General features: G+C 37.5%; 4 protein-coding genes and 1 pseudogene across 4 annotated transcripts; 3 read left to right on the forward strand and 2 right to left on the reverse strand.

Annotated features, from left to right (window-relative positions):
• Positions 1–1,162: 1,162 nt before the first annotated feature.
• LOC125222867 (stromal 70 kDa heat shock-related protein, chloroplastic-like) lies at positions 1,163–5,109 on the reverse strand. Its single transcript, XM_048125712.2, has 8 exons — positions 4,481–5,109; positions 3,436–3,688; positions 3,265–3,344; positions 3,042–3,184; positions 2,867–2,965; positions 2,596–2,785; positions 2,120–2,518; positions 1,163–1,737 (listed from the first exon to the last, which is right to left on the reverse strand). Exons 1-8 carry the CDS (start codon positions 4,985–4,987, stop codon positions 1,336–1,338), a joined length of 2,073 nt encoding a protein of 690 aa, XP_047981669.1. The 5' UTR covers positions 4,988–5,109; the 3' UTR covers positions 1,163–1,335.
• Positions 5,110–6,557: 1,448 nt separating this feature from the next.
• On the forward strand, positions 6,558–8,325 carry LOC125221577 (GCN5-related N-acetyltransferase 10, chloroplastic). Its single transcript, XM_048123717.2, has 4 exons — positions 6,558–7,199; positions 7,374–7,426; positions 7,727–7,894; positions 8,017–8,325. Exons 1-4 carry the CDS (start codon positions 6,762–6,764, stop codon positions 8,282–8,284), a joined length of 927 nt encoding a protein of 308 aa, XP_047979674.1. The 5' UTR covers positions 6,558–6,761; the 3' UTR covers positions 8,285–8,325.
• A 2,609-nt stretch (positions 8,326–10,934) lies between these two features.
• LOC125221576 (pre-mRNA-splicing factor cwc22 pseudogene) lies at positions 10,935–12,816 on the reverse strand (annotated as a pseudogene).
• A 4,146-nt stretch (positions 12,817–16,962) lies between these two features.
• Positions 16,963–18,105, forward strand: LOC148933032 (GCN5-related N-acetyltransferase 10, chloroplastic-like). Its single transcript, XM_089063217.1, has 4 exons — positions 16,963–16,991; positions 17,174–17,227; positions 17,528–17,695; positions 17,814–18,105. Exons 1-4 carry the CDS (start codon positions 16,963–16,965, stop codon positions 18,037–18,039), a joined length of 477 nt encoding a protein of 158 aa, XP_088919343.1. The 3' UTR covers positions 18,040–18,105.
• Positions 18,106–24,150: 6,045 nt separating this feature from the next.
• On the forward strand, positions 24,151–26,500 carry LOC125221575 (Pentatricopeptide repeat (PPR-like) superfamily protein). Its single transcript, XM_048123714.2, has one exon. It carries the CDS (start codon positions 24,168–24,170, stop codon positions 26,292–26,294), a length of 2,127 nt encoding a protein of 708 aa, XP_047979671.1. The 5' UTR covers positions 24,151–24,167; the 3' UTR covers positions 26,295–26,500.
• Positions 26,501–26,531: the final 31 nt, after the last annotated feature.

Below are 26,531 nucleotides of genomic sequence, written 5' to 3' on the forward strand. Positions count from 1 at the left end.
CTCGCCCCCTCCAAGTTCAACCCCACCCCGGACCCCACCGCGGCCCGCCTCAGGGCCGCCCGCGCCTCCTCCATCCCCGAGCACGGGGAGGCCTTCGGGGTCCTCCTCGCCCGCCACGACGAGGAGGGGGAGAGGCCGGTCTCGGCCTCGGCCATGCGGAGATCGGCCTCGGTCACCGACGAGGGCTACTCGAGAATCGACGGAGGTGGTGGTGGGAAATGCAACGGGTCGAGTCATGGGAAGAAGAAAGGTAAGTTGTTTAGCGCTTTTAGGCGTCTCTTCAAGCTGTAAATATCATCCAAAGGTAAAGTCGCACTTTCAATTTCTCTCGCTCGCGGATATACTAATAATAAACATAATGTTGTGTATATTTATGTTTGTCGACTACTATACATGATATATAATTATATATTTATGTTCAAGATATTAGTAGTACTCCCGTTGTATATTATTTTATTTTTTATTTTGCACGAAATTGTATCTGATGATATGACTGCCAAAAAATTATACACAGGCGTTATTGTCGGTCAGTTAAACAATGTTGTATGTTCATAAAGAAATTGCCCTCATTTGATTCTAAAATATCAACATTCAACACTCTATTACATGTAGGGCAAAAAATTTTCACCATATTTAATAACAAATTATAGTTTCATGATTTTTCTAACTAATTTTTAAAATAACAGGTCATATCAGAATTGAATATAACTTTTTTTTGGCAATTTTCCTTCATGATTCTTTATTGCAAATGTAAAAGAATAGGTAAATATTTTCCCCTATATGCAAATGAAAATGCCGGTTGATTTATCATATATGTGAACGGACTATAGTTAGATAGGAGTATTTTCCACTTTCAATTTAATTTTCTTTAATTCCAGTCCATTTCCATTGATTCGAGACAAATTATGTGTAGTGTTCCCAAAAAATAGTAGTACTAATACTTATCGAATCGAGTACTAACACTGGTTGAAATCCACAAATGTTTTCAAGGTACAACATTTTCCATGTTTCCATTACATCAGCAGATAATTACTTGGTCGAAATTTCTTTTGAAAATTACTATCTCCATTGAACATTCATGAAAATGGCAAACTTTTATTTTCTAGATTACAATCATCGATTTGTATATAACCAAATTAAATTAGTTAGTTGCAAGTGACAATTATGCCATGGAATTATGTCAAGTATCATATATCTATACATACTCATTTACAATAGTTCAATCCATAACCAACATTTACTCAAACCTAGTTATTAAACAAACAACCTATACTAAACAAAAACAAAAAAAACACTCTCAAAATTCACATAAATTTTCTTTACAAAACACACTAATTAGCTGCTCTCAGTGAAGTCCGCATCGATGACTTCTCCGTCTCCGTCTCCATCCGACTTCCCGGCCGAGCTAGGGCCGCCAGCCGCAGGCTCGCCACCATCAGCTGCCGCGGCTCCCGGCTGACTGTACAGAGCCTGGCCTAGCTGCATCACTTCTTGGTTGAGTGCTGCCATTGCATCCTTGATGGCTTGAGTTGTTCCACTAGAAATTGAATCTTTCAACTCCTTCAGCTTCGATTCCACCTTCTCTTTCACGTCCGCGCCTACTTTGTCCCCGACCTCTTTCAACTGCTTCTCGGTTTGGTACACGACAGATTCCGCCTGGTTCTTGGTGTCGATGGCCTCCCGTCTCTCCTTGTCTTCCTTCGCGTATCTCTCCGCGTCTTTCACCATCCGATCAACCTGAAAAAGTACGCAAAAGGATCAGAGCTTTCGATGATTTAAAGTGTCTGTTGAGGTTCAAACCATCGCACATCGGAGAATTAGAAAATGTGTAAGCAATATATAAGTGCAATTTTTACAATATTATACTCTCTCCGTCCTGCTTTAGCAGTCCCATTGACTTTTCTGCCTTCTTTTTGTAAAAATAATAAAAAATGGTTAAAGTAGAAAAATAATAAAGTAAGTGAGACAATAATGTAGATTAGACTCTTCTATATATTATTCTCTCTTAATTTACCATTTCTCTTCTTTAACTATTTTTTATCATTTTTATAAAAAGAGGGCATAAAAGTCAATGAGATTGCTAAAGCGGGACGGAGGGAATAAAAGTTTGGGCATATACCTCGTCCTTAGGCAATGTGCTGGCGCCGGTTATGGTGATGTCCTGCTTCTTCCCGGTCCCCTTGTCGATGGCCGCGACGGAGAGGATCCCGTTGGCGTCTATGTCGAATTTCACCTCTATCTGAGGGACGCCACGGGGAGCGGGTGGGATGCCGTCCAACCGGAAACTCCCCAAGGATTTGTTGTCCTTCACGAATTCTCTCTCGCCTTGCAGCACGTTGATCTCCACGCTCGTCTGCCCGTCCGCGGCCGTGGAGAAGACCTCCGACTTGGAGGTTGGCAGCGTCGTGTTTCTCGGTATGATCTTCGTCATCACCCCTCCCAACGTCTCCAACCCGAGCGACAGAGGAGTCACGTCCAAGAGCACGATGTCGCTCACGTCCCCTGCCAACACACCGGCCTGGCACGAAGATCGTCAAATCACAGCAAAACCAAGCGAAAATATGAGATAACGACGACGATGGAGATGGCGTTTACCTGAACTGCAGCTCCGAGAGCAACCACCTCGTCTGGGTTGACCGTGACATTAGGGTCTTTTCCGGTCATCTTCTTGACGACCTCTTGGACAGCAGGGATCCGAGTCGACCCTCCAACTAGAATCACTTCGTCTATCTCCTTGATCGAGAGGTTTGCATCGTTTAATGCGGTTTGAACCGGCGTCTTAAGCCTGCAAACAAATGAATCTCAGATGAGTACAAGAATCAATCAAAGTGTTCAAAAATCTAGAGAAGCATATGTTAATATGTACCTGTCTAGTAAATCAGAGCACAAGTCCTCGAATTTAGCTCGTGTCAACGTCGTATCAATGTGCTTCGGACCATCCGCAGTAGCAGTGACAAAGGGCAAGCTGTCACACGACAAAACCCCTCTATAAACAAGTTCATACATCACACGAAAGCACGGTGAGAAACAAAGGGTTATACCTTATGTTAGTCTGAGTCAGAGACGAGAGCTCGATCTTTGCCTTCTCAGCTGCCTCGGTAAGGCGTTGCAGCGCCTGCTTGTCCTTGAGGAGATCGATGCCTTCGTCTTTCCTGAAGCTATCGGCTAGCCAATCAACGATCCTCTGTTTCATTCCAACGCGTTTCACATGTTAGTACCACAAAAAACACCAAGATTAATTGATCATTTTAGACAAATCCATACCTTGTCAAAATCATCACCACCCAAATGTGTGTCGCCTGAGGTGGAAAGCACCTCGAACACTCCATCTCCGACCTCAAGAACTGCACGTATTCACCCCAGTCAGGTTAAAAAGCTTCAAAACACGATACGAAACGAAGATTTAACGCCACAATGAGTAGTAGTGTTGAGTACCTGAAACATCAAACGTCCCGCCTCCTAAATCGAAGACTAAGATGGTCTCGTTGTTTTTCTTCTCGAACCCGTAAGCCAGAGACGCAGCTGTGGGCTCATTGATGATGCGAAGGACGTCCAAGCCAGCTATACGGCCAGCATCTTTTGTTGCAGTTCTCTGCGAGTCATTGAAGTAGGCCGGCACTGTGATAACCGCTTTAGTGACCTTATCGTTCAAGAACTTGGAGGCGTCGTCCACAAGCTTTCGCAACACCTAAGATGAAAAAAAATTATGTCATAAACCAATTCCAAACAGTCAATAAACTAACAACACAGCTAAAAGATAACAGAAAAGAGTGGCAAATCACCCCAAAATGCACTTAAACGGTAAAACCAAATCAAGATCAAGAAAGCAACCTAAATCCCAAAATCCAACCACCAAAATCACATCTTTCATCTAAAATCACCCTCAAAACCACCATTAGATACAATCACACTTGCAACACCAATCACAATACCCCAATATTCACAAAAAAACATTCAAACCACATCAAGATCAACAAAGCAACCTAAATCCCCAAAACTCAACCACCAAAATTACACACTTATCACCTAAAATCACCTAATCTTAGCTACAATCACACTCAAAACATCAACAAATCGCCACAAAATAAACGAAAAACTCAACCACGTGTCACGAGCCCTAATTCCCAAACTCGGTACCATAAAGCAACCTATAAAAATCACATCTTTCACCTAAAATCTCTTTCAAAATCCACCTCTTAGCTACACTCACACACAACATAAACCAAAACCACATCTTGCCTCAATCACACTAACAGCATAGACCAAAATCAGCACAAAAATACAAGAATTGACATAAAAATCCAATCTTTTCCCAAATCTCTTTCAAAATCCACCTCTTAGCTACACTTGCAACATCAATCACACTCACAACATCAACCAAAATCACATCTTGCCTCAATCACACCAACAACACAGACCAAAATCGCCACACCAACAATAAAAATCCAATCTTTTCCCAAACCCAGAAAACAAAAATTACCTGAGCAGAAATCTCCTCAGGAGCAAACAGATTACCAGTAGCAGGGCACTCCACCTTGACATTCCCAATATCATCCCTCACCACCCTATACGACACCTGCTTCGACTCATCATCCACCTCATTCATCTTCCTCCCGATAAACCTCTTCACCGAGAAGAAGGTGTTCTCCGGGTTCACCACCGCCTGCCTCTTCGCGATCTGCCCGACCAGCCTGTCCCCTCCCTTGGTGTACGCCACCACCGACGGCGTCGTCCGCTGCCCCTCCGCGTTCGTCACGATCGTCGGCTGCCCGCCCTCCATCGCCGCCACGGCCGAGTTCGTCGTGCCTAAATCGATCCCCACCACTTTCTCGCTCACCACTCTCAGCGGTTTGTATCCGTTGCTGCCGCCTTTTCTCCGCAAACCCAGATGCAAGATTGATGCTTTCTTGATCTTGGTCGAGCCCAGAAAGGGATTTTGTTTTGCGATTTGGGGAAATGGGTAGTTCAGTTGAGCTGCAGTAGCCATGATCGCTGCGTGGATTGATTCTTGATCGTTTTTTTAAATTTGGGTGTTCTGGTGGAGAGGTGGAGGGGGCGGGAAGAGGGGTTTATAAAGGGAGAAATTTTGGTTTTGAATTTCTAGAGAAATCTCGAGATGGGAGGGGGAAAATGGACATTTGCAGTGGAAGTGGATGTTTTTTGTTTGTTTTAGGGAATGTGGAGTCTCGAGTAGGTTCTCGGACAAGGAAGCAGAATCTGGTATTTTAGTTTGTGTTTTATTGCATTTTGACCCCTACAATATTTGCTATTCCATTATGGACCCGCATGAATGAATAAATCTCAATACTATACTTTTATTAGTGTAAGATGGTATTAGAAGTATCCATTAAGGGGGTGTTCGATTTGCAAGATTGTATCCAAGATTAAATTTGTTGTGTGTTTGGTTCATGAAATTCAATCCTATAATTCAATTATAGATGGATAATCATGGGATAATTAGTCATAGCTGACCTTCTATGACTAAAATAATCTCACAACTCAATCTTAGATTGTATCTTGATATTGTTTTATCTTGCAAACTGAACATCACCTAATAGTAAAGCAATTTTTTTGAGTTGTATTAAATTCGAAAGCCAATGATTTTCTATGATATTAGGCATAGGGGTTTTGTTATATTTAAGGGAAAAAAAGAAAAAAATTATTAAAAATAGACGTTAATTCAGTTCATCATACTGTTTTGTACTCCCTCTGTTCCACAGTAATAGAGACATTTTATTTTGCACACTCATTTTGAAAAAATAATTTTAAATAGTTAAAGTGGAGAAAAAGTTAAGTAAGAGAGAAAATATTGTAGATAAGACTCTAGTCTACATTATTCTCTTTCTTACTTTATTTTCTCTTCACTTTAACTATTTACTATCATTTTTCCAAAACGAATGCAGAAAATAAAATGTCTCTATTACTGTAAAACGGAGGGAGTAGTATTTTCAAAGACTTAGCAATTTCTATTTTCCTGATTAGGTAATCTGCACAAGATATCCTCACTCTTAATTTTCCAAAAAATTTATACTCCGTATTTGTGTTTTACTTTTTCTTTTGAAAAGAGGAAAATCTCTCTTGGTCTATTTAGATTAGATCATCCGACAACTCAGCATTTTTATGCCAATAATAAATTATTTAGTAGGCTCTAACTAATAGTTATATTGTAAAAAATGTTATACACTACCAATCAACCATAATAATAGTTAATTAAACAAATTAAAATTAAATGGTAAGAGGGCTAACACTGTAGAACTTGATTTCACAATGATCAGTCAGAGTGGCCCATAAAATAGCCCAATGCCAAATATTATCTAGGTTGGGCTGGAGGCCCAAAATCCAAAACAAATTTTAATCTCTTCCTTCCTAGCAATCGTGGCTTCTTGTGAGGAAGACACGTTTCAGTCGCATGTCCTGCCACGTTGGATTCTATGAGAGTGGATATTTTTGCTATGATGTACTGAAAAATGCCACAGCCACACACAATTATAGCCTTATCCCTCTAACAGTATTTGTTTGTGGAGGAAAAACATTTGCCAAGAACGACTCCACACGTGGAAATGGAATCGAACACAATCTTTCTAGACCTCAATCTAATCAAGAAAGCATTCAATTTTGTCATGAATTGTCATTCATGAAAATTTATGATATTCAAATTAGATGTGATGATGGTCTCAATGGACTACTTAGTGAACATACACATTAGAGAGAGCATTCTTCTTCAAATGCTTAATTAAATCCTTGGTTCTTGAGAGAAAGAGATGATGGCTCATTTGCATCATAATCTCTCTATTGTGGCTAAAGGGTCAGGACAAGAACTCTTTTGGAGATGTCGAGGAATGGTGTTGTGCAACATAGGTTTGGGTTTAGCCAATCAAAGAAGAGGGAGATCAATCAAGAATAGAGGGCTAATTCATTGTTGCAATTCTTCAACATCAACAGAAGTGACCTTGTCTTATGATAAGGTGAATTCGGCCTACGAGAAGCTCGGCTCAGCGATAAACGAGCACCACGTGAGTTCGGCCTACGAGAAGCTCGACTCAACGATAACCGAGGGCGATTTCGTTCGACAAGGAAATTGGAAAGTGAGGAGAATGCTCGAGACAGAGGAAGAAATGAGACAAGTTGCATATGTTCAAGCTGAGGCATTCCATGAGCCAGCCTTTTTCTTTGATGATGTATTCTTCGATTTCTTTAAGGTAACCACAACATTCTCCTATTATGTCTTAAAATCATGAAATTTTTTGTCTTAAAAAAAACCTTGTAGTATAAATCTACACAATATAGTTTAACTTGTCATATCAAGTCTAGTAAACCAAACGAACTACTTAATTAAACGTCTCTCTTAACGATCACTACTTATTCGTACGCAGGCTGAAGTGCTCTCAGGGCTGATGTACCGGCTGCGAAACTCACCCCCGGATAGGTAAAGATGCTAACATCGAAATATTTCTAAAAACTTGATAGATCGCGCGTTAGAAAAGTGCCCACAATATGGGGGCGTTTAATAAGAAATAGTATGATACTAGATAAAATATGATAAGAACGCACATTTTAAGTCAGACCACTCTCTATCTTAAAATTATCGTAGTAATTTATACGATTTCGAGAAACAAGTATGCATGTTTATTTAGTACTAGATAAAATATGATAAGAACGCACATTTTAAGTCAGATTGCTCTTATCTTAAAATTATCATAGTAATTTATACGATTTCAAGAAATAGGTATGCATGTTTAGTAGCAGAGCCAAGGGATGAATTCCAAGATTCAAAGAAAGAGCTTGCAGGAGTAGTGGATGTAACGGTTCTAAGGGAAGATTCGGTCCTCAAGCATCTCCTAGGGGCAAAAGAGTACATTTACGTGTCGGGGATCGCAGTTCTAAACAGATTCAGGTTCGAATCCCATCAAAGATCTTAATATGATGAGTTAAGATATTGTGCAGATTTTATAACTATGTTTTGGGCTGAGAATGATTTTTGTTTGACAAAACGAGAAAACTATTTTTTTCGGGCAGGAGGCAGAAGGTGGCCACGACATTGCTAGAAGCATGCGACGCAATCTCAGCTGGTTGGGGCTTTGACTATCTCGTCCTCAGAGCCTACGAGGACGATCATGGGGCGAGGAAGTTGTACTCGAACGCGGGATACAAAGTCGTCTCAGAAGACCCTCCGTGGACGACAAGCTGGGTCGGGAGAAGGAGACGCGTGGTCATGGTTAAATATGTAGGGGATTTGGTGTCACATTTTGCCACAAAATCATCGGAAGTAAAGAATTGCATATGAAATGCTAATTTTGTTACGAATCAAGGTTTTATTTTTTTTTATTGACAGAATCAAAACAACTCTTCTATGATATATTGAGCATGCATACAATCTATATACTCTCCAAGTGGAAAGTATATTAAGCTAAACTATAAACTGAAACGAAAGTACAAAGCATAAACTATAAACCGTAGATACAATTGTAAGCCGAGTCAAGGAGTTCCCTTTCCACAATATTAGATACGCTTTGGTAGTGTTCTCGGATTTGTGTGTCATCACCAAAGATAAAATGACTTCGTCTTTTTCATTGCTTCACCGCAGACTATACAAACTTCGGCGAACTGGATGATGGCGGGGAAAGAATTTGGACAGAAACTATGCAGAGAAAGGTAGAAAGCTATGTAAATGAGAATACGTTGGTATGTAATGTGTGCAATGCATGGAGTGACTGTTTATAGGCCAAGTCCAATGCGTTGAGAGCTGCTGAAGTCAACATTCATTATGTCTATCATGATGACTTGACTGTAACCACAGGAGGTTACTAGCCGTTGCGGAGGCTGAAGAGACTAATGCATCTGGACACGGTTTATCAAGGAGAAAATATGAAATTCTTTAGATTATAGATATTATTTAAGAAAATATATATATTTTATATGAGAAAGATCCAGATATTTAGAACAGAAAAGAATAAAGTAGGGAATTCTAGTAAGGAATGGCTATAAATATGGAAGAGTTGTATTCCCTCCGTCCTACAAAAGATGTCAGACTTGTGGGACGGCAGAGATTTTAGAAGATTTTGTTTTATGTGTTAAATGAAGAGAGAAAATATAATTTTTATATTTATGTAAGAGAGAATTTTTTCCAAAAAAAAGGAAATGTCTTTCGTGGGATAAAAATTAAAAAGGAAAGTGCGACATCTATTATGAAACAGAGGGATTACCATCTTGCAAGTTAAGAAATTTGAAAATAGTGTTCTTTATTTTCCCAATTCACCAACATCTCCTAAATAAGTTAGCATACATTTCACCAATTATCCTCTCAAATGGAAATCGAAGCAATATGGTAGCTAATTTTTTATTTTTAATTAATTCTCTAATTATTTTAGTAAATATTCATTTAAAATCAGAAAAAGATGTTTTAGTAAACATTCATTTTATATATTTAATTTGATAAAAGTCTACTGCTCCAGCCACCACTCTGCAGTGAAAGAGGGGAAGCTGAAGATATTCAGATCAATTTCCGGCGTACTTAGCGGCGGAGGAAGAGGACAACAGAGCTGATGATAACACGATCGAAGTTTGGCGGAGGCTCGATCCAAGCATGATTGGGCTTCCTTTTCGTTCCTGCTCCACTTCCAATCTCGCATCTTATAGGTATGCAATATCCACTACAAATTGGGGCTTTTCCTGTGTAATGCACTGCTTTTTTTCTTTTAGCTTCTTAAATTATTAGTAGTACAAATACAATGCAGAGAACTTGGTAAAATATTTGTGCTTATGGATGTAGTTAGATCGAATTTTTGAATTAATTACATTGAAATTGGACTTCAGTGAGATTTTTTTACATATCTGGAATGCTAATGAGTTGGAGATTTCTGAATCTGATAAAAGTAGTTTGATTGTTAGATTTCTCCATATGTATCACCAAATAGAAGTAATAGGTGATGTTTCTGATTTTGAAGTATGGAATTGAGGCAACCATTGGTTCATGTATAAGGGGGCATGATGACATTGGATTATATCCATAAGTTGCTGGAATGCTACTGATTCTGCATTGACAATAACGCTTACTATCCTTTTGCAATATGTCATGACAGATTGTCATTTCCTTATTATTATTACTGTACGTTAATTGTCACTGGACATTCTTAGCTGAGAGCATAGATAGTTTGTGTGCTTCCGAAGAGATCTAAACCAATGATTTCTTGTTTTGTTTTTCATCGGCAATGCCTACTGGTTCCGCTCTTCTGGAGCCTCCCTCCCGTGTAGATAGAATATGAGGTACCTACCAGTGATGTGATAATGCAGTAAACTTGTGTAGTCATTTTCACAAGAACTCTAGCCATGATCCTTGTCTATGATAACATTATAAAGTGTTTCTGGATGATTAAGAAAACATAGCTCTTGGAGACCAGCTCCCATTTATGCCGCTGATAAATTCATTTCAATGTCGTTTTAATAAGGCAGAGTGATCTGTTTCTCGTGTTAGCCTCATTTGGCTTTGTATTCCTTAGATAGTAAATTTTTGTAGTATATGCATGAGTATCTTAGTGTTCTCAGCCATCATGGGCATGTCTCATCTCATTCTTGTTGCTCGTGTATCTGAATTGCATATTGTCAAAGTCTAGCATGGCATAGACACACTCATTAAGCTCAGTTGCCATAAGGTGTATAATTGCCATAGGAAAGCCAACGACAGGCATATAATTCCTTAAATCCTGATTAAAGTAAGCTTAATTATCTTGTTTTGCTTCATATCCACATAAAATGGTGAATATGTTTACATAGTATTAGTTATTGAAGTGCACTGAATAGTTACCAGGCGAGGGTTTGAAAATAAAAATATACAATGGAGTATGTAAGTCTTGAGGATAGTAAGCAGAGAAGGATATGAGAATTTAACTTTTATTGCAAAAGTGATTTACAAAAAAAACAATAGTGTTTATAATTGTCAATCCCTCTCATTTAACAGATCGAGGAGCCATGAGTAAAAATAAATGAATACTACACTAATTTCTTCTGATCCTCTTGTTGGGATGGCCGGATTCGGTACCAGAAACACGGGATAAGGACTTGGGCTTGTTGGTGAGATTGAGATAGTCCCGCAGGTGTTGTGTGAGGCCACCAAGGCCAATGGAAGTGAAGAAGTTAATAGCAAACCTTGTGTTTTTGGGATGGCCGTCCTTGGGGAAAATGGAGTGTTGCAAGAGACGTTGATCAAGCAATGAAAGACCGAGTTGTTCGCACAGTTCAAGGAAGAGAACTTTGATGAATATACGAGAAGAAGAGGTGGTGTCTTGTTCGGTGAGGGATATGAGGGCCAAAACATGCCAGGGCAAGGCATCGGTGGCAATCAAATGTGCATAGAACTTAGCGAGGTTGGATAGTTTGATGGTGTCAAGACGGTGGACAGTAGAATAGTGTAGGGCAAAACATTAGTGGAAGTTGTCCTGATGGATTTTGTTGATGAGACACAACCTCTGGGCAACAAGTGCATAGTAGCGGGAGTAGGCTGTGCACTGGCTGCAACACTCCAAAAGCATATGGCAGAGTTCCATCTCCTGACCAGCAGCCCCCTCTAGTTTGATAATCTTTAAGAGCTTGTGCCCTGCTTCTTCAAAATTGAGACTGGACATGATGGTTAAGTAGATGGTTCTGCGGAGGTTAATCAAGTTTGTCTCAGTGTCGTCCTTGATTGAGACTGGACATGCTGAAGCAGATTCTTCATCATCATCATCCTCTGCTTCATCATCATCATCATCATCATCATCATCAGGAGGTAGTATTTGCCTTTTTATGTCTTCATACCTGGTCTCATTCTGGAGGAAGTGGGGATCGGGATGGAAAACATCTAAACTGTTGTGACCATCTATATCATCCAACAGAGAAACTTGATGAGTGATTCGGTCATCCTGGTCCACCAGGTCGAGTTCTGGAGGGACGCCCTGAAACTTTGCTGCTTTGCGCAACGCAAAGAGGCCTTCGATCAAGAACTGGACGCGCTTATCTAGTTGTCCCTCATGGAGAATTGTACGAAAGAGGTCGAAGACGATAGTGCATGCACGGTGATGGTCCTGCAGCACGAGGAAAGATCCACATTCGGTAACAAAGGCAACAGCAACCTCAACACTATCATGGGTGGGGTTTTCCAGCAGCAAGGTGAGCAGCTCAAGGGCAATGAGCTCATCAACCACCTGCTGCTTCACCAGGTGAGCTATGAACTTGATGCACGCGAGTAGCTGTAGCTTGTCGTTGCGTTTGTAGGCCCTCTTCAGCACTAGTACGATCCTCCCCACGAGAAGACATCCTATGTCAGGGAACTTTGTGTTGACCACAGAAGCCAGAGCGGCAAATACATCGGTGAAGCATGGAGACGCCATCTGAGACTTGATGCAGGCTCGGCAGAAGAGCCCCCGGCCTCGTATCAGATTCTCCGAGAAGAGCTCCGGGATGACGTTCTTGATGTTGGCCGCGTTCACTTTGTTCAGAAGTCCGTTGATGCTCTTCCTCAAGGCCTCCCATTCCGTTCGCTGATAAGCGAGGCTGCTTTTATCCCCTTCGATTTCCTTCGTCCTCGGAGTCGGAGGAGCTGCTACGTACGCACCAACACACCTTTCCATATTCAACAATTCCGATGGGAAAATATGGAATCGATTAAAACACCAAGTGAGGGCTGTGGAGAGATGTCTCGGCAGCAACAGGGAGGAGAAGGGCGATGTGAGTGTGTGCGTCTTGATCGACGGGTCTATATATATAGGGGAAAGGGATCGATCCCCAAAAGGCAATTTTTGATTTGGATACATTAAATAAGGCAAGTGATGAATATTAGGAATAAAAAACGAAGGGGGTTTCATATATGGAAATATATATATTTTGGGGAAATAAATGCTCAATAGGAATCAAAAACAAAGATAATTTGGGGTCGGTTGGGGTTTCATCGGTTGCGGCAAAAATGATAAAATCCTCTATACTAGTACTAGTATTTCTTTTCTATAATATGTTATTATATCATAATTAATGTAACTTTAATTATACTTTTAAATTGTGATTAGTTAATTTAGATAAATTATTTTTGAAAGTCGTTTGGGATTGTTCAATTTTATTCGATGTTGGGCTTTTAAAAAAAAAGAGGCTATTTTAATTGGGCTATTTCAGAGGATTGCATATATTTTACTTCTCATGTTATTTTCTGTGTGGGCTTTTCTTAATAATTTAATTGGGCTATTTTTAATATGGAGTATTTTTTAAATATTTGGTCCAGTTGTCCAATTTTTCGTCGGTTATTGTTATTATAAATTTTGATCGCTTATAAATTATAAATGATAAATGATAGTAAATGATAAAATTTTCTAATGTATTTATATATTTATATACTCCCTCCGTCTAATAAAAGATGTCTCACTTTCCTTTTTAATTTGTCTCACTTTCCATGTCACATTTATATTTTTAGAAAAAGTTTTCTCTCATACTAATATAAATAGAGTATATCTTCTCCTCTTCACTTAACTCATAAAATAAAACCTTCTAAAATTCTGTATCGTTTCACAAGTGTAACATCTTTTACGAGATGGAGTGAATAATAATCTTGCAACTTTCTTAATTTCTTCATAAATAGTGAAAAATGTAAATGATTTTTTTAAAATGTGTTATATTCGATTTATTTTGATTATACTAATAATAATTTTTCATTGTCTGGCTGATGTTGGTGGATTCGTTAAGAGTCCCATAACTATTATTTATAGTGTTACTCTACCTAACATGGTTTTGTGTATAGTTATTTACAGTTTATTTTTATTATCAATTCTTCATTTAGAGTGGGGAGATAAGTATATTTCTAATTTTGTAAATCTTCGTATTGTTTCGACTTCTTATTTTCTACATTTTAATTGGAATCTGTATTCATTATTTAAAGTCCCGCCGGTGTTAATACTAGTTCAATCTAAATTGATAATATGAATATCATATCCACGCTCCACTTTAGAGCATGCCTATGTAGCGCATCCGGATAGGATCGTTTTTATGCTGTTGAATTTATTTATTTTTAAAAAAAATTATAAAAAATAAAAAAGAATTCAAAAAAAAAAGAAAAAAAAAATATTCCCAAAAATATAGCCATTTTTCTTTTTTTTTTTTCAAATTTTTTTGATTTTTTATAAAAATTATCCCAAAATTATCTATAAAAATACACACATTCATCATCCATTCTTTACATCAAATTATCTCTCATCATACTTCAAAAAAATTTCATTATGAATTTAATTATATGATTTTTAATTTTTAGGATTTTTTAATTATGTCATTTTTAATTTTTTAATAATTTGTAATAGTATTTCAAAAATTTTCAATGCATTTTAATATTGTGAAAATGTTTTTAGCAATTGTATTATTTAAATTGAATAATGTAATGGTGGTCCCCTTGAGCATGCTCTTGTGGAAGAGCATAGATTTGTCATTTGAGTGTTGTGCTCTCGCGGAAGAACATATAGTAAAAAATGAATAAAAGTGGGTCTAGGCCTACATCTAGGTATGGGGGAACGGTTCTCGGTTCTTGGTTAACCGAGAACCGAACCTTATTTTTTCGGTTTTCGGTTAACCGAGAACCAAAAAAATAAGATTAAGGTTCGATTCCGGTTATTAAGTTTAAGCTAATTTCGGTCCCGGTTCTAACCGAGAATCGAAAGGCTAGAACCGAATAACCGTTGTTTTCTAAATATTTAATTTTTATATATTTATTTTAGTTTTATTATTTATTTTTTTTAGAAAAGTAGAAATTAGTTTGATGAATAATGTTGGTTTATATTGGTTTTGGACTTAGTTTTGTAAACTTGTTGGAATTTTGGTTTTTGATGATGGAATTGAATCATTGTTTTTGTGCTTTTGATTTTATGACTTATTACTTAATGTATTACATTGCACTTGAGTTCAGTTCCTTCGTTGGAACCGAAACCGAACCAATCGATTCCTTGAGGAATCAAACCGACAGACAAAGGGTTCGGTTTCGGTTCTGGATTTCAGAAAAAATGGGAGTCGGTTAACCGATTAATCGGTTCGATCGGAACCGAACCGACTGAATTCCCACCCCTACCTACATCTATGCTCTTGCCATGGATGGAGAGATGCTCTTATTATGAACTTCAATATTTTGATAATTTTGTAGATTAACACTTTGATAGATAGATATATATTTTTTGCCAAATTATTATGAAATGATTTGACAATCGATTTATTTTAAATATTTATATATTAAAATTTTAAAATATATTAAAAGCATTCAATAAATAAATTGATAAAATCAGTTGAGAAAAAGCCGGTCAAACTCCATTCAAATATTTTTATAGTAGTATTTTTAAATATGTTAAAAGCAACTTAATAAATAAGTACATAATAAAAATGATTAAAGCAGTTGAGAAAAAACTGGCCGAACTCCATTAAATCAGGGTATCTTTTCACATAATAACAAGGAGTATAATATTTTCTATAAACTGAATATGGATGGATAGTTGCACGATTTTTCTTTACCGGGAATTAGGTTTATCGTGTATGTAGAATTTTATACATTTATCTTTTCACATTAGGGTTTAGGAAAAATATTTATACTCCCCTAAGCACGGAGTATAATATTTATAAACTGAATATGGATAGTTGCACAATTTTTCATTACCGCGAATCAAGGAAAAATAAATGGGAAAGAGGGAAAAAAAAACAGGCGCCACTTATGGTGAAGCAAAATAAAGGGTAGCAAATTTAATTAAAAGATATACTTAGTAAATAAAAGTAAATTGATTTTTTTAATGAACCGAATATTATAAATAAATCGATTTTTTTCTATATTAATAAATCAGATTATAGTTGACCATAATATGGTCACATAATGTTTTAACTTATGATTTGGTTTCATGAAAACCCAAACGACTCCGTGTTTATTGGATTTCGAGAAAGAGAGAGATTGGAACTGAAAACAAAACTATTTTCCATTTCTAACGTTATTCTCCTAATTAAAACTGTTGATTATGAGACATAAGAAGTTATGTTGACCTCTTCGAATAATGTGATTGTGTTGAATCTCTTTATCTAATGACTATTGCTGTACCAGTGACTAATGTGTAATAGGTGTTAAAGTTTTCAACCTTTCGAAGTTAGTACTATGATAAATTATTAATCATAGTACTTGTGTTATGTTTTGTTACTTCGTAGCAGTACTTCATTTTTCTTAAATAATGCCCTTTAAAATTAGATCCAAAACTAATAGTCTAAAATTGCTTATTTGTTTCATATTCACTCTGTTCCACGACAGTGTAGACGTTTCTTATTAGTACGTGATTTAAGAAAAAAATATAATTAAATAAGTTAAGTAAAGAAATATTAAATAATGAAAAAGATATATAGAATAAGAGAATAAAGTAAGAGGGAGTAAAGTAAGTGATAATAAAATATGTTGAATTTAATAAAAAGACTCAACTATTATTAAATTTATCAAAAATGACAAAATGACTCTATTTTTTTTATGTAATGGATGGAGTACATTGCACTAGTATTACTTGTGTCCTTATTCGTTAAACCATTAGAAGTCTCTGATAATAATAGTATATTATTGCTATAAGAAATTTATTTACCAAAATAACGTCTCCTGCGAGAGCTAATTTATCTGCATTATAATGTGCTACAAGGCAATCAATGCGACTTCACCTATTTATTCATTTCTGAAAATATTCATCGAGAGAAGTCGTCAAAAATTGCTTTATATTCACAACACATACATTAATAGGGAATGAATAAACCAAAATGATGGCCCTCTTTCATGAAAAATACATATATAACTCTTATAGTGAGAGGGTACTTTGCTCATAAAAATGTAAAAATCAATCTAGCAATGTTATACCGACGTCCATACTCACTAGATGTGTGATTTCATTTTTAAAGAAGACAGTGAATAATACTAGTGCAATGGTACAAAAATGTACACTATCCGTCCCAACGAAGATGACTCCTTATTTGGACGGCACGAGAGAGTAACGTTAGAGAGAATGAATGAAACAGAGATAACATGTATTTCTATTTTTAGTAATGAGTCATCTTAGTTAAAAAATTAAAAACAAAAATTGAGTGAGTATCCATTTGTGTCTATATTTTACTAAGATACGCTATGGACCATCATTTATATTTGACTGAAAAACACAATATTCGTACGCAGGCTGAAGTGCTCTCAGGGCTTGATGTACCGGCTGCGAAACTCACCCCCGGATAGGTAAAGATGCTAACATCGAAATATTTCTAAAAACTTGATAGATCGCGTGTTAGAAAAGTGCCCACAATATGGGGGCGTTTAATAAGAAATAGTACGATACTAAATAAAATATGATAAGAGCGCACATTTTAAGTCAGATCACTCTCTATCTTAAAATTATCGTAGTAATTTATACGATTTCGAGAAACAAGTATGCATGTTTATTTAGTACTAGATAAAATATGATAAGAACGTACATTTTAAGTCAGACTGCTCTTATCTTAAAATTATGATAGTAATTTATACGATTTCGAGAAACAGGTATGCATGTTTAGTAGCAGAATCAAGGGATGAATTCCAAGATTCAAAGAAAGAGCTTGCAGGAGTAGTGGATGTAACGGTTCTAAGGGAAGATTCTGTCCTCAAGCATCTCCTAGGGGCAAAAGAGTACATTTACGTGTCCGGGATCGCCGTTCTAAACAGATTCAGGTTCGACTCCCATCAAAGATCTTAATATGATGAGTTAAGATATTGTGCAGATTTTATAACTATTGGGCTTAGAATGATTTTTGTTTGACAAAACGAGAAAACTATTTTTTTCGGGCAGGAGGCAGAAGGTGGCCACGACATTGCTAGAAGCATGCGACGCAATCTCAGCTGGTTGGGGCTTTGACTATCTCGTCCTCAGAGCCTACGAGGACGATCATGGGGCGAGGAAGTTGTACTCGAACGCGGGCTACAAAGTCGTCTCAGAAGACCCTCCGTGGACGACAAGCTGGGTCGGGAGAAGGAGACGCGTGGTCATGGTTAAATATATAGGGGATTTGGTGTAACATTTTGCCACAAAATCATCGGAAGTAAAGAATTGCATATGAAATGCTAATTTTGTTACGAATCAAGGTTTTATTTATTTTTATTGACAGACTCAAAACAGAGTAAAAAATCATCCACATTACAATCTATGTTAGTCATAAATCATAATAGCATATTTAACCACTTTTGAATCTATTGAGCAGGCATACAATCTATATACTCTCCAACACACTGAATTTTTTTACAAATGCAATGATTGTTTGTTATAGCAGAGTCAACTAAGTCAATCACCTAACAAACTCACATGCGTATAACAATGTTTTATCTTCACAAACCAAAAATATGGAAAGTAGATTAAGCTACAGTATAAACTGAAACGAAAGTACAAAGCAGAAACTATAAACCGTAGATATAATTGTAAGCCAAGTCGAGGAGTTCCCTTTCAGCAAGACGAAATACGCTTTGGTAGTGCTTTCGGATTGACGTGTTGTCTCCAAAGATGAAACGACTTCGTCTTTTTGATTGTTGCACCGCAAACTGAACAAGCTCCGCCGAACTGGATGATTGCAGGGAAAGAATTTCGATAGAAACTATGCGTGCAGAGGGAGGTAGAGAGTATGCAAATGAGAATACATTGGTGTGTAATATGTGCAATTAGGGATGTCAATCGGGCCAGCCCACCGGGTTTCGGGCCAGCCCTATTCGGGTTGCGGATCAATCGGGTGCGAGCTAATCGGGCTGTGATTTTTTCGGGTTATAAAAGTTCAACCCTAACCCTAAAAGCTCGGGTTTCGGGCTAGCCCAGCGGGCTAATCGGGTTGCTACCGATAAATTAACACGCGTTCAATCCAATAAATAATTGTGAAAATTAGTTATATTTATAAAATGTAAAATATTTAATTATGATAAATTTAAGATATATGCTTAAACTCAAACATAAACATGATCAAATACTAATATTTTGATATTTATACAAAATAAAACGTAAACATCAAGAAATTTTAAAGCATGTTTTAGAAATTTAAATATATTTTTCAGTGAATTTGAAGTTTCTAATTTATATATCTATTAATATGTTAATAAAAATGTAATATATAATTTATATATTTAATATATAAAACTGAAAGTTATTTTTTTAATAATCTATATTATAAAATTGCCATTGAAGTGTCGAATTAGAGTCAAACAAATAGAACGATAGAAATTTTATCGGGTTTTCAGGCCAGTCCATCGGGTTTTCGGGTCTGGCCCTAACGGGTTGCGGGTTAATCGGGTGCGGGCTAATCGGGCTGTAATTTTATCGGGCTAGAAATTTTCAGCCCTAACCCTGTAAATTTGGCGGGTTATTCGGGTCGGCCCACGGGTTGCGGGCTACATTGACATCCTTATGTGCAATGCATGGAGTGACTGCTTATAGGCCAAGTCCAATGCGATGGGAGCTGCTAAAGTCAACAGTCATTATGTCTGTCACGATGGCTTGACTGTAACCATCAGAGGTTACAAGCCGTTGTGGGAGCTGAAGAGACAGATGCATCTGGATATGCTATGCGTCGGGGTCCATAGTGGACCTTTTGGCACACGTTGTGTGTCGAGGTCCATCGTGGACCTTTTGGCACACACTATGCCTCGGGGTCAATCGTGGACCTTGTTGCAACACGCTATGTGTGGGGGTCCATCGTGGACCTTGTTGCGTGTCTCACACGACATGGACAAACATGGACTTTGTTACGTTTGAGGTGGTCCAAAAAGATTAGACGGGACTCGAACCAAGCTTAACGACTATCCACAAAGAACAACCCAAAGATCACCAAAAGACTAATTGTCAAGATCCAAGTCCACGGCACACGGCCACAGTACACTGGACACGGGTCAAGGCGCACGACTCACGGCCTCGGCCTCGTCGAGGCAAGGCGGCGGCGCGTGTGTGGGCTCCACTACCCATCCCAGTCTACAATAATTATTACACGTAATAATGCAGCTTATTACATACTCCCACAGTCCCACAAGAATATGCACTATTTTCTTTTAAGTCCGTTCCACAATAATATACACTTTCTAATTTTGAAAACTATCTTAAATGAGGTGGGACTCATTCTCCACTAATAATACTTTAATTACTTTTTCTCTCTACTTCTTTCTTACTTTACTAATTTTACATTAAAACCTGTGCCGAACTTAAAGTGCATATTCTTTGGGGACGTAGGAAACATATGTTTAATAATGTTCTCTCCACCAATGTGGGATAATTAACACCCTTAATTAATCCATTGGTTTCAGCTAATAACTCCTTTATATCCCAAAAAAGTGGAGTTTTGTTAGTTATGTGAAGAGAATAAAGTAAGGCAGATAAAAAAAGTAGAGAGAGAACAAAAAAAAAACAAATGACTTACTTAGCTTGGATATCCCAAAAAGGAAAGTGAATCATTTAACAAGGAACAAATGGAATAATCTCCAATTGTGACCAACTTTAATTAATTATTTCTCACTAGTCAAAAATCGGATTTGAGAAAATGAATATACCACGGTCATCTACTCCAAACGTAAATTGAAATTAGATGTTTCGTCGCATATATTATTGGTCAAATTTATTTGACCAAGCATAATTCCAACACATTAGACATGGAATATTTGTAAATAGCTAATGTACACTTACCGAGGTAGAGAAAAAATCCATGAATATGAATACATAATTACCTTTGTCAATTGCAAAGCGTACATGGTAAGGCACATCAAATTCATGAAGGTGGTTGACAGAATCTATGTAATCGTCAAGCGGTTGTTTGTGTTGGAATATAAATAAATAAGCTTGATTTTTGTAATAAAAATATCTACTTTCTCCGTCCGTCATTAGAAGTCTCATTTCTTGTCGGTACTTTTTAAGAAATGTTAAGAAAAGTGAATGAAAAAAAAATTAAGTGGAATATGAATTTCACTTGTATATATTAATTTTAAATGAAATGTGAGTAGAATGTGTGAACCATATTACCAATTATGGTAAATATGAACCGAGACTCTTATTCGTGGACAGACTAAAATGAACAAACGGGACTTCTATTCACGGACGAATGGAGTAGATATTATGTAGAATTCTCTACATATTAGAAATTAGAATATCTAAATATTTTTAGGAAAATTATCTAGATATGAAATTCTCTAGATTATTGATATTATTTAAGAAAATATCGAGATTTCATATGAGAAAAATCTATATATTTAGAATATAAAAGAATGAAGTAGAGAATTCTAGAATAAGTAAGGAATGACTATAAATATGACAGAGTTGTACCATTTTACACAAGTTAAGGAATGACTATAAATATGATAAAGTTGTAAGACTTCTTGTAGAAATTCTTACATACCTTGACTTCTTACTATCACTCATAAGACCAAAACAAATAGTCTCCGGAGAAGGCAATGGCTTCCCAAAGGTTAATCTCAAGAATGGTCATTTGTGCTAGGTAAAAAACACCGGGTGTATTCAACTGCATAATATGTTCTTGAAATGGCAACCAATGGCTACTCCACTTCTTAATCTCTAATTGCCAAGACTAGTGGAGTCAAATTTCAAACATTACAGTATGTCAACACGACTAAAACTACATTTCGTCAGAATAACCACTTCTAGACAAGGACACCCTAAGAACAAACCCGGCTGAGTCCTACTGTTTTTGTCTAAGAAAACAAAATTCTTTAAGCTCAACTTTCCAAACTAGGCAATACAATCTTCCTAGGTAATATTAGGCATCTTGATATGCAAGCTTAAATATACTAATGAAATCAAACTCATCAACTTAGTAGGCAATGAAAAGGTTTCTACATAGAAAAAGTCTCTCAACAGAAAAGATTGTACCTTGCGATCAATGGCGTACTTAATATACACTCTTCTATAAAATCTGGACTAATCTCACTGTTGACACAGAGGCAAAAGGAGATCAAATCTGATTTCTCTTGCAGTGTGAAGATACGCCTCATGCTTTCTTCAAATAAAGGGTCGTCGTATCTATCACCATTGTATAGCACATTAATATCAAGGTGCGATGACATCGTCCATGCATATCTAAAGCGCCTCAAAAGAACTGCCGTGCCAACCACGGTCTTGAAATCCATCATGGCAAACACACGAGAGAGGATGTCATTTGGGAGATTACTGAGGTGATCGACGGTTTTGCTTTCGACAACTCTCCCTTCATAACATATCGTATTCAGAACTTCTATTCCAAAAGCTAAAACAAACGACAAACACAAAAGTCAAACAGTGTATTCGAACTGTCAACTTAGACCGAAATTAGTCTATGGATTGACAACAATAATAGCATGTTATCTTAGAGACCAACCTGCGAATAATGTTGACATAAAATGGGTTATCACACATGCAGATCCCTGATTCTTGAAGTTCGGTAATAGTCTTAATTATTTTGAGATTACGAAGTGGCGTAGCCATTGGTTATCATTCCAATAACATATTATGTAATTGAATACACCGGGACTTACCGGTAAAGTGGGTTGGGTTTTCTTATTACAAATTTTAACCCTAACCGACCCAGGCCCACCGATACGGAGTAGCCATTGGTTTTCATACCAATAACATTATGTAATTGAATACATCGGGGCTCATCGGCAACGTGGGTTGAGTTTCTTATTATAAATTTTGACCCAGGCCCACCGGTGAAGTGGGTTGGGTTGGGTTGTGCTATAAATTTTTTTTTCATATATTTTTTTTAAAAATTATACTAGATGATATTACAAAAAATTATTTAGAGGATTACACTATTTATCAGATTTTATATTTTTATGTATAATTCATATATATGTTCATTGGATGACTTTAAAATTGCATAAAATATTATATTAATAGTATTATTACATAAATATTTATATTCAAATTTACATTATTAGAATTATTTTTCAAAATATTTAAATGTAAGTTTAAACTTTAAAAATATAAACTAATTTAAATTTTTTTTATGAATAATTGGTTAGACCGTGTTTGAGAAATCGTCCAACTTAAGCCCTTTCAATCTATGAGTCCAGCTAGACCCGCCTTGTTTCGTTGATGGCCGGATTTGAGTCATGATGGACTGGGTCGGCCCACCCCAATTGACACTTTAGATTTAATAGTACTCCGTATAAATGAAATATAAATTAATTACTTTAGGTAAAAAAAAACATAAAATACTATATATAAATAAACTGTGGATATGAAAATTTAACACGACTTAAATATTTTATTTGTATTATACTATGTAAGTTAAAACAATTATATACATTACATAACACATGCATATAAGAGATTATGAATAAAAGTAATATAAATAAAAACCGCACAACTTTAGTACACTATAAAATGAAATAATAATTGTTAAAACACTAAAAAAGTAGTGTATACGAAGTATATACTAGTACAAATACATATCTTATGTACTTTCTTTTATTTTAAGTGAAATTGCAAAAGATATTATTTTAAGTGAGATAGCAAAAGAGTAAAAAGAGAATGAAATACATAAGGAAAAGGTGCATTTTTTAGCACATCAGAGTGCTGATAATTGTAATATCGTTTTAGTTATATTTTTTTTCCTAGTAATAGATATTAATATTGACAAAAATACGTTGAGACAAAAAAGTGAAGAAAAAAGCAAAAATACATTGAAATAATGCAAAATTAGATATAGCTTATGATAAAATTATCTTCGAGACAAAATATTTAATGAAAAAGGTAACAATATTATAAAGGGATATTGGCATCTAATATCCGAAACTTTCAAAAAGTTGGATTTTTCCCACGAACTTTAAAATTGGCAAATAATATCACGAACTTTATCACGTGTTTGTTTTTTCCCACGAATGAAAAAATTCATGTTATTTTAATAGATTCAAGAAAAACTATCTTCAAATATTGAAAACTTGAAACTTTCGAAATTGTTGTCGATAAATTACGAAAAAAAATCAGTATCATAGTATTATTTGTGGGAAAAAACAAACACGTGGTAAAGTTCGTGATATTATTTGTCAATTTCAAAGTTCATGGGAAAAATCCAACTTTTTGAAAGTTTCGTGATATTAGATGTCAATATCCCTATTATAAAATAATGCAACAAATGCAATGATATTACTATAACTTAAGCAGGTGATGAAGTGATGGCTGAGGGTCATGACCAATTTACCTCTTTTACTCAACAAACGTTTTTTTCCATTACCATTCAAATTCCTCACTCCCTTTGCTGAAGCAATTCATGTTCAATCGGGAAATAGCCGCGTTGATTTCTTCGACCGTCTTCTTCAGCATTGCATCAGCAAAATCGACGAAAGATTCAATCTTGATGGCCCCGTTAAGCAGATCCACGCGCAGATTTCCGTTACATCTTCGTTTTCCTCGGCGTTCCTGTCGGCTAGACTCGTTTCTGCCTACGCAAAAGCCACCCTTTTGAGTGATGCACGCAAGGTGTTTGATAATTGCCCCAGAGACTGCTTCTGCAGCTCTCTGTTTTGGAACTCAATGCTGCGCGCTTATCTTTCTGATTTCAAGTATGAATCTGCTGTTGAATTGTATTTCCGGATGCGGGAGGTTGATCTTCACCCTGATAAATTCGGTTTTCCGCTGATTATCAGGGCGTGTGCGATGATTGGTGGTGTTAGGCTGTGTGAATTGGTTCATTCTCACGCTGTGCGGATTGGGATTTCGAGTAATTTACATGTTGGTAATGAATTGATGGGAATGTACGGAGAGATTGGTGTGATGGGAGCTGCGCTCAAGGTGTTCGACCGAATGCCTCTGAGAAGCCGTGTCTCGTGGAACGTTGTGGTGTCGGGTTTCGCCAAGAACTTCGACTGCGAAGGCGCGGTTGGGATGCTTCACCGGATGGAGGGCGAGGGGTGGGAGGCGAACCCGGTGACGTGGACCTCGGTGATCTCGAGCTTTGCGAAATGTGGGATTGGTGAGAAGGCGTGGGAGTTTTATGGCTTGATGAGGGAGAGAGGGGTTGATGCTACAGCTGAATCTGTAGCTGTTGTTATCTCAGTGTGTGATGGTGAAATGGCTGCTAAAGGTGAGATTGTTCATTGCCATGTGATAAGAGGTGGATTTGAAGAGTATATATTTGTGAGCAATGCTCTTATGAGCATGTATGGGAGAATTGGTGATGTGGGAAAAGCAGAGTTTCTCTTCTCATCTCTAAAATTGAAGAGTTTGGTGAGCTGGAACGCCTTGATCTCGGCCTATGCTCGGACGGGCTTGTGCGACGACGCCTTCTCCGTGTTCCTAAGGTTGGAGAGCTCGAACGTGGTGAGGCCTAATGTAGTGAGTTGGACTGCGGTGATAGGCGGATTTGCTGCTAGTGAGGGGCGAAAGGAGGCGGCTTTGGAGCTCTTTCGACGGATGCAGAGTGCTCGAGTTCGGCCTAACTCTTTGACGGTTGCTAGTGTGCTTTCATCTTGTGGTGAATTATCAGCTCTTTCTCTTGGGAGAGAGATTCATAGCCACGCGATTAGATTGTGTATGGATGAAGATTTATTGGTGATGAACGGTTTGATAAATATGTATATGAAATGTGGGAATTTAAGGGCAGGGGAGATGTTATTCAAGAAAATGGAGTTTAGAGATGTAATCTCATGGAACATAATGATCACAGGGTATGGAATGCACGGATTAGGGCTCGAATCTCTCGATATTTTCGAGCAAATGGTCGAGGAAGGGGTGAAGCCGGACGAGGTGACCTTCGTTGGTGTCCTCTCCGCCTGCAGCCACGCAGGGCTAGTGCCCGAGGGCCGCAAGATTTTCAACCACATGAGTCGGGTGTTTAAGGTCGAGCCCGGCGTGGAGCACTACTCGTGTATGGTGGATATGCTAGGGCGGGCCGGGCTACTCGAGGAGGCGCGTGGGGTTCTAAAGAGCATGCCGATGGAGCCCAACGCGCCTGTTTGGGGGGCTATGTTGAGTTCTTGTGAGATGCATAGGAAGGTAGACGATGCCGAGGAGAGTGCGGCCGTGATGTTTGATATGAACAGTGGCGCGACGGGTGGATATATGCTGTTGTCGAATTTGTACGCTACGAGTGGGCGTTGGGACGAGGCGGCCGGGGTGAGGACGCTGGCGAGGGCGAAGGGTTTGCGGAAGGTCCCGGCGCAGAGCTGGATTGAGGTGAAGAAGAAGGTTCACTCATTTTCAGTTGGAAGGGGATTTGAGATGGATATGGGGGAAGTTTATTTGGTTCTTCAAGATTTGAATATGCACATGGTGAGGGAGAGCTATGCACCACCGGGATTTGTCGAGGCGAGCTGATGCGTTCGTATCGACAAATGAGCAATGGCCGACGTAGGAAAAACTATCGATAGAAGCTATATGCGTTCATATCGACAAATGAGCAATGGCCGACGTAGGAAAAACTATCGACAGAAGCTATATGCATTCATATCGACAAATGAGCAATGGCCGACGTAGGAAAAACTATCGATAGAAGCTATATTTTCAAAATTTTAGTATTATTATAAATTTTTTCAAAGCAAATTTGTGAAAGTT

The sequence above is a fragment of the Salvia hispanica genome, chromosome 1, assembly GCF_029641045.1.
Source record: "Salvia hispanica isolate PSC_SH4W2 chromosome 1, Shi_PSC_v1, whole genome shotgun sequence".
In the NCBI taxonomy this organism is placed as follows: domain Eukaryota; kingdom Viridiplantae; phylum Streptophyta; class Magnoliopsida; order Lamiales; family Lamiaceae; genus Salvia; species Salvia hispanica.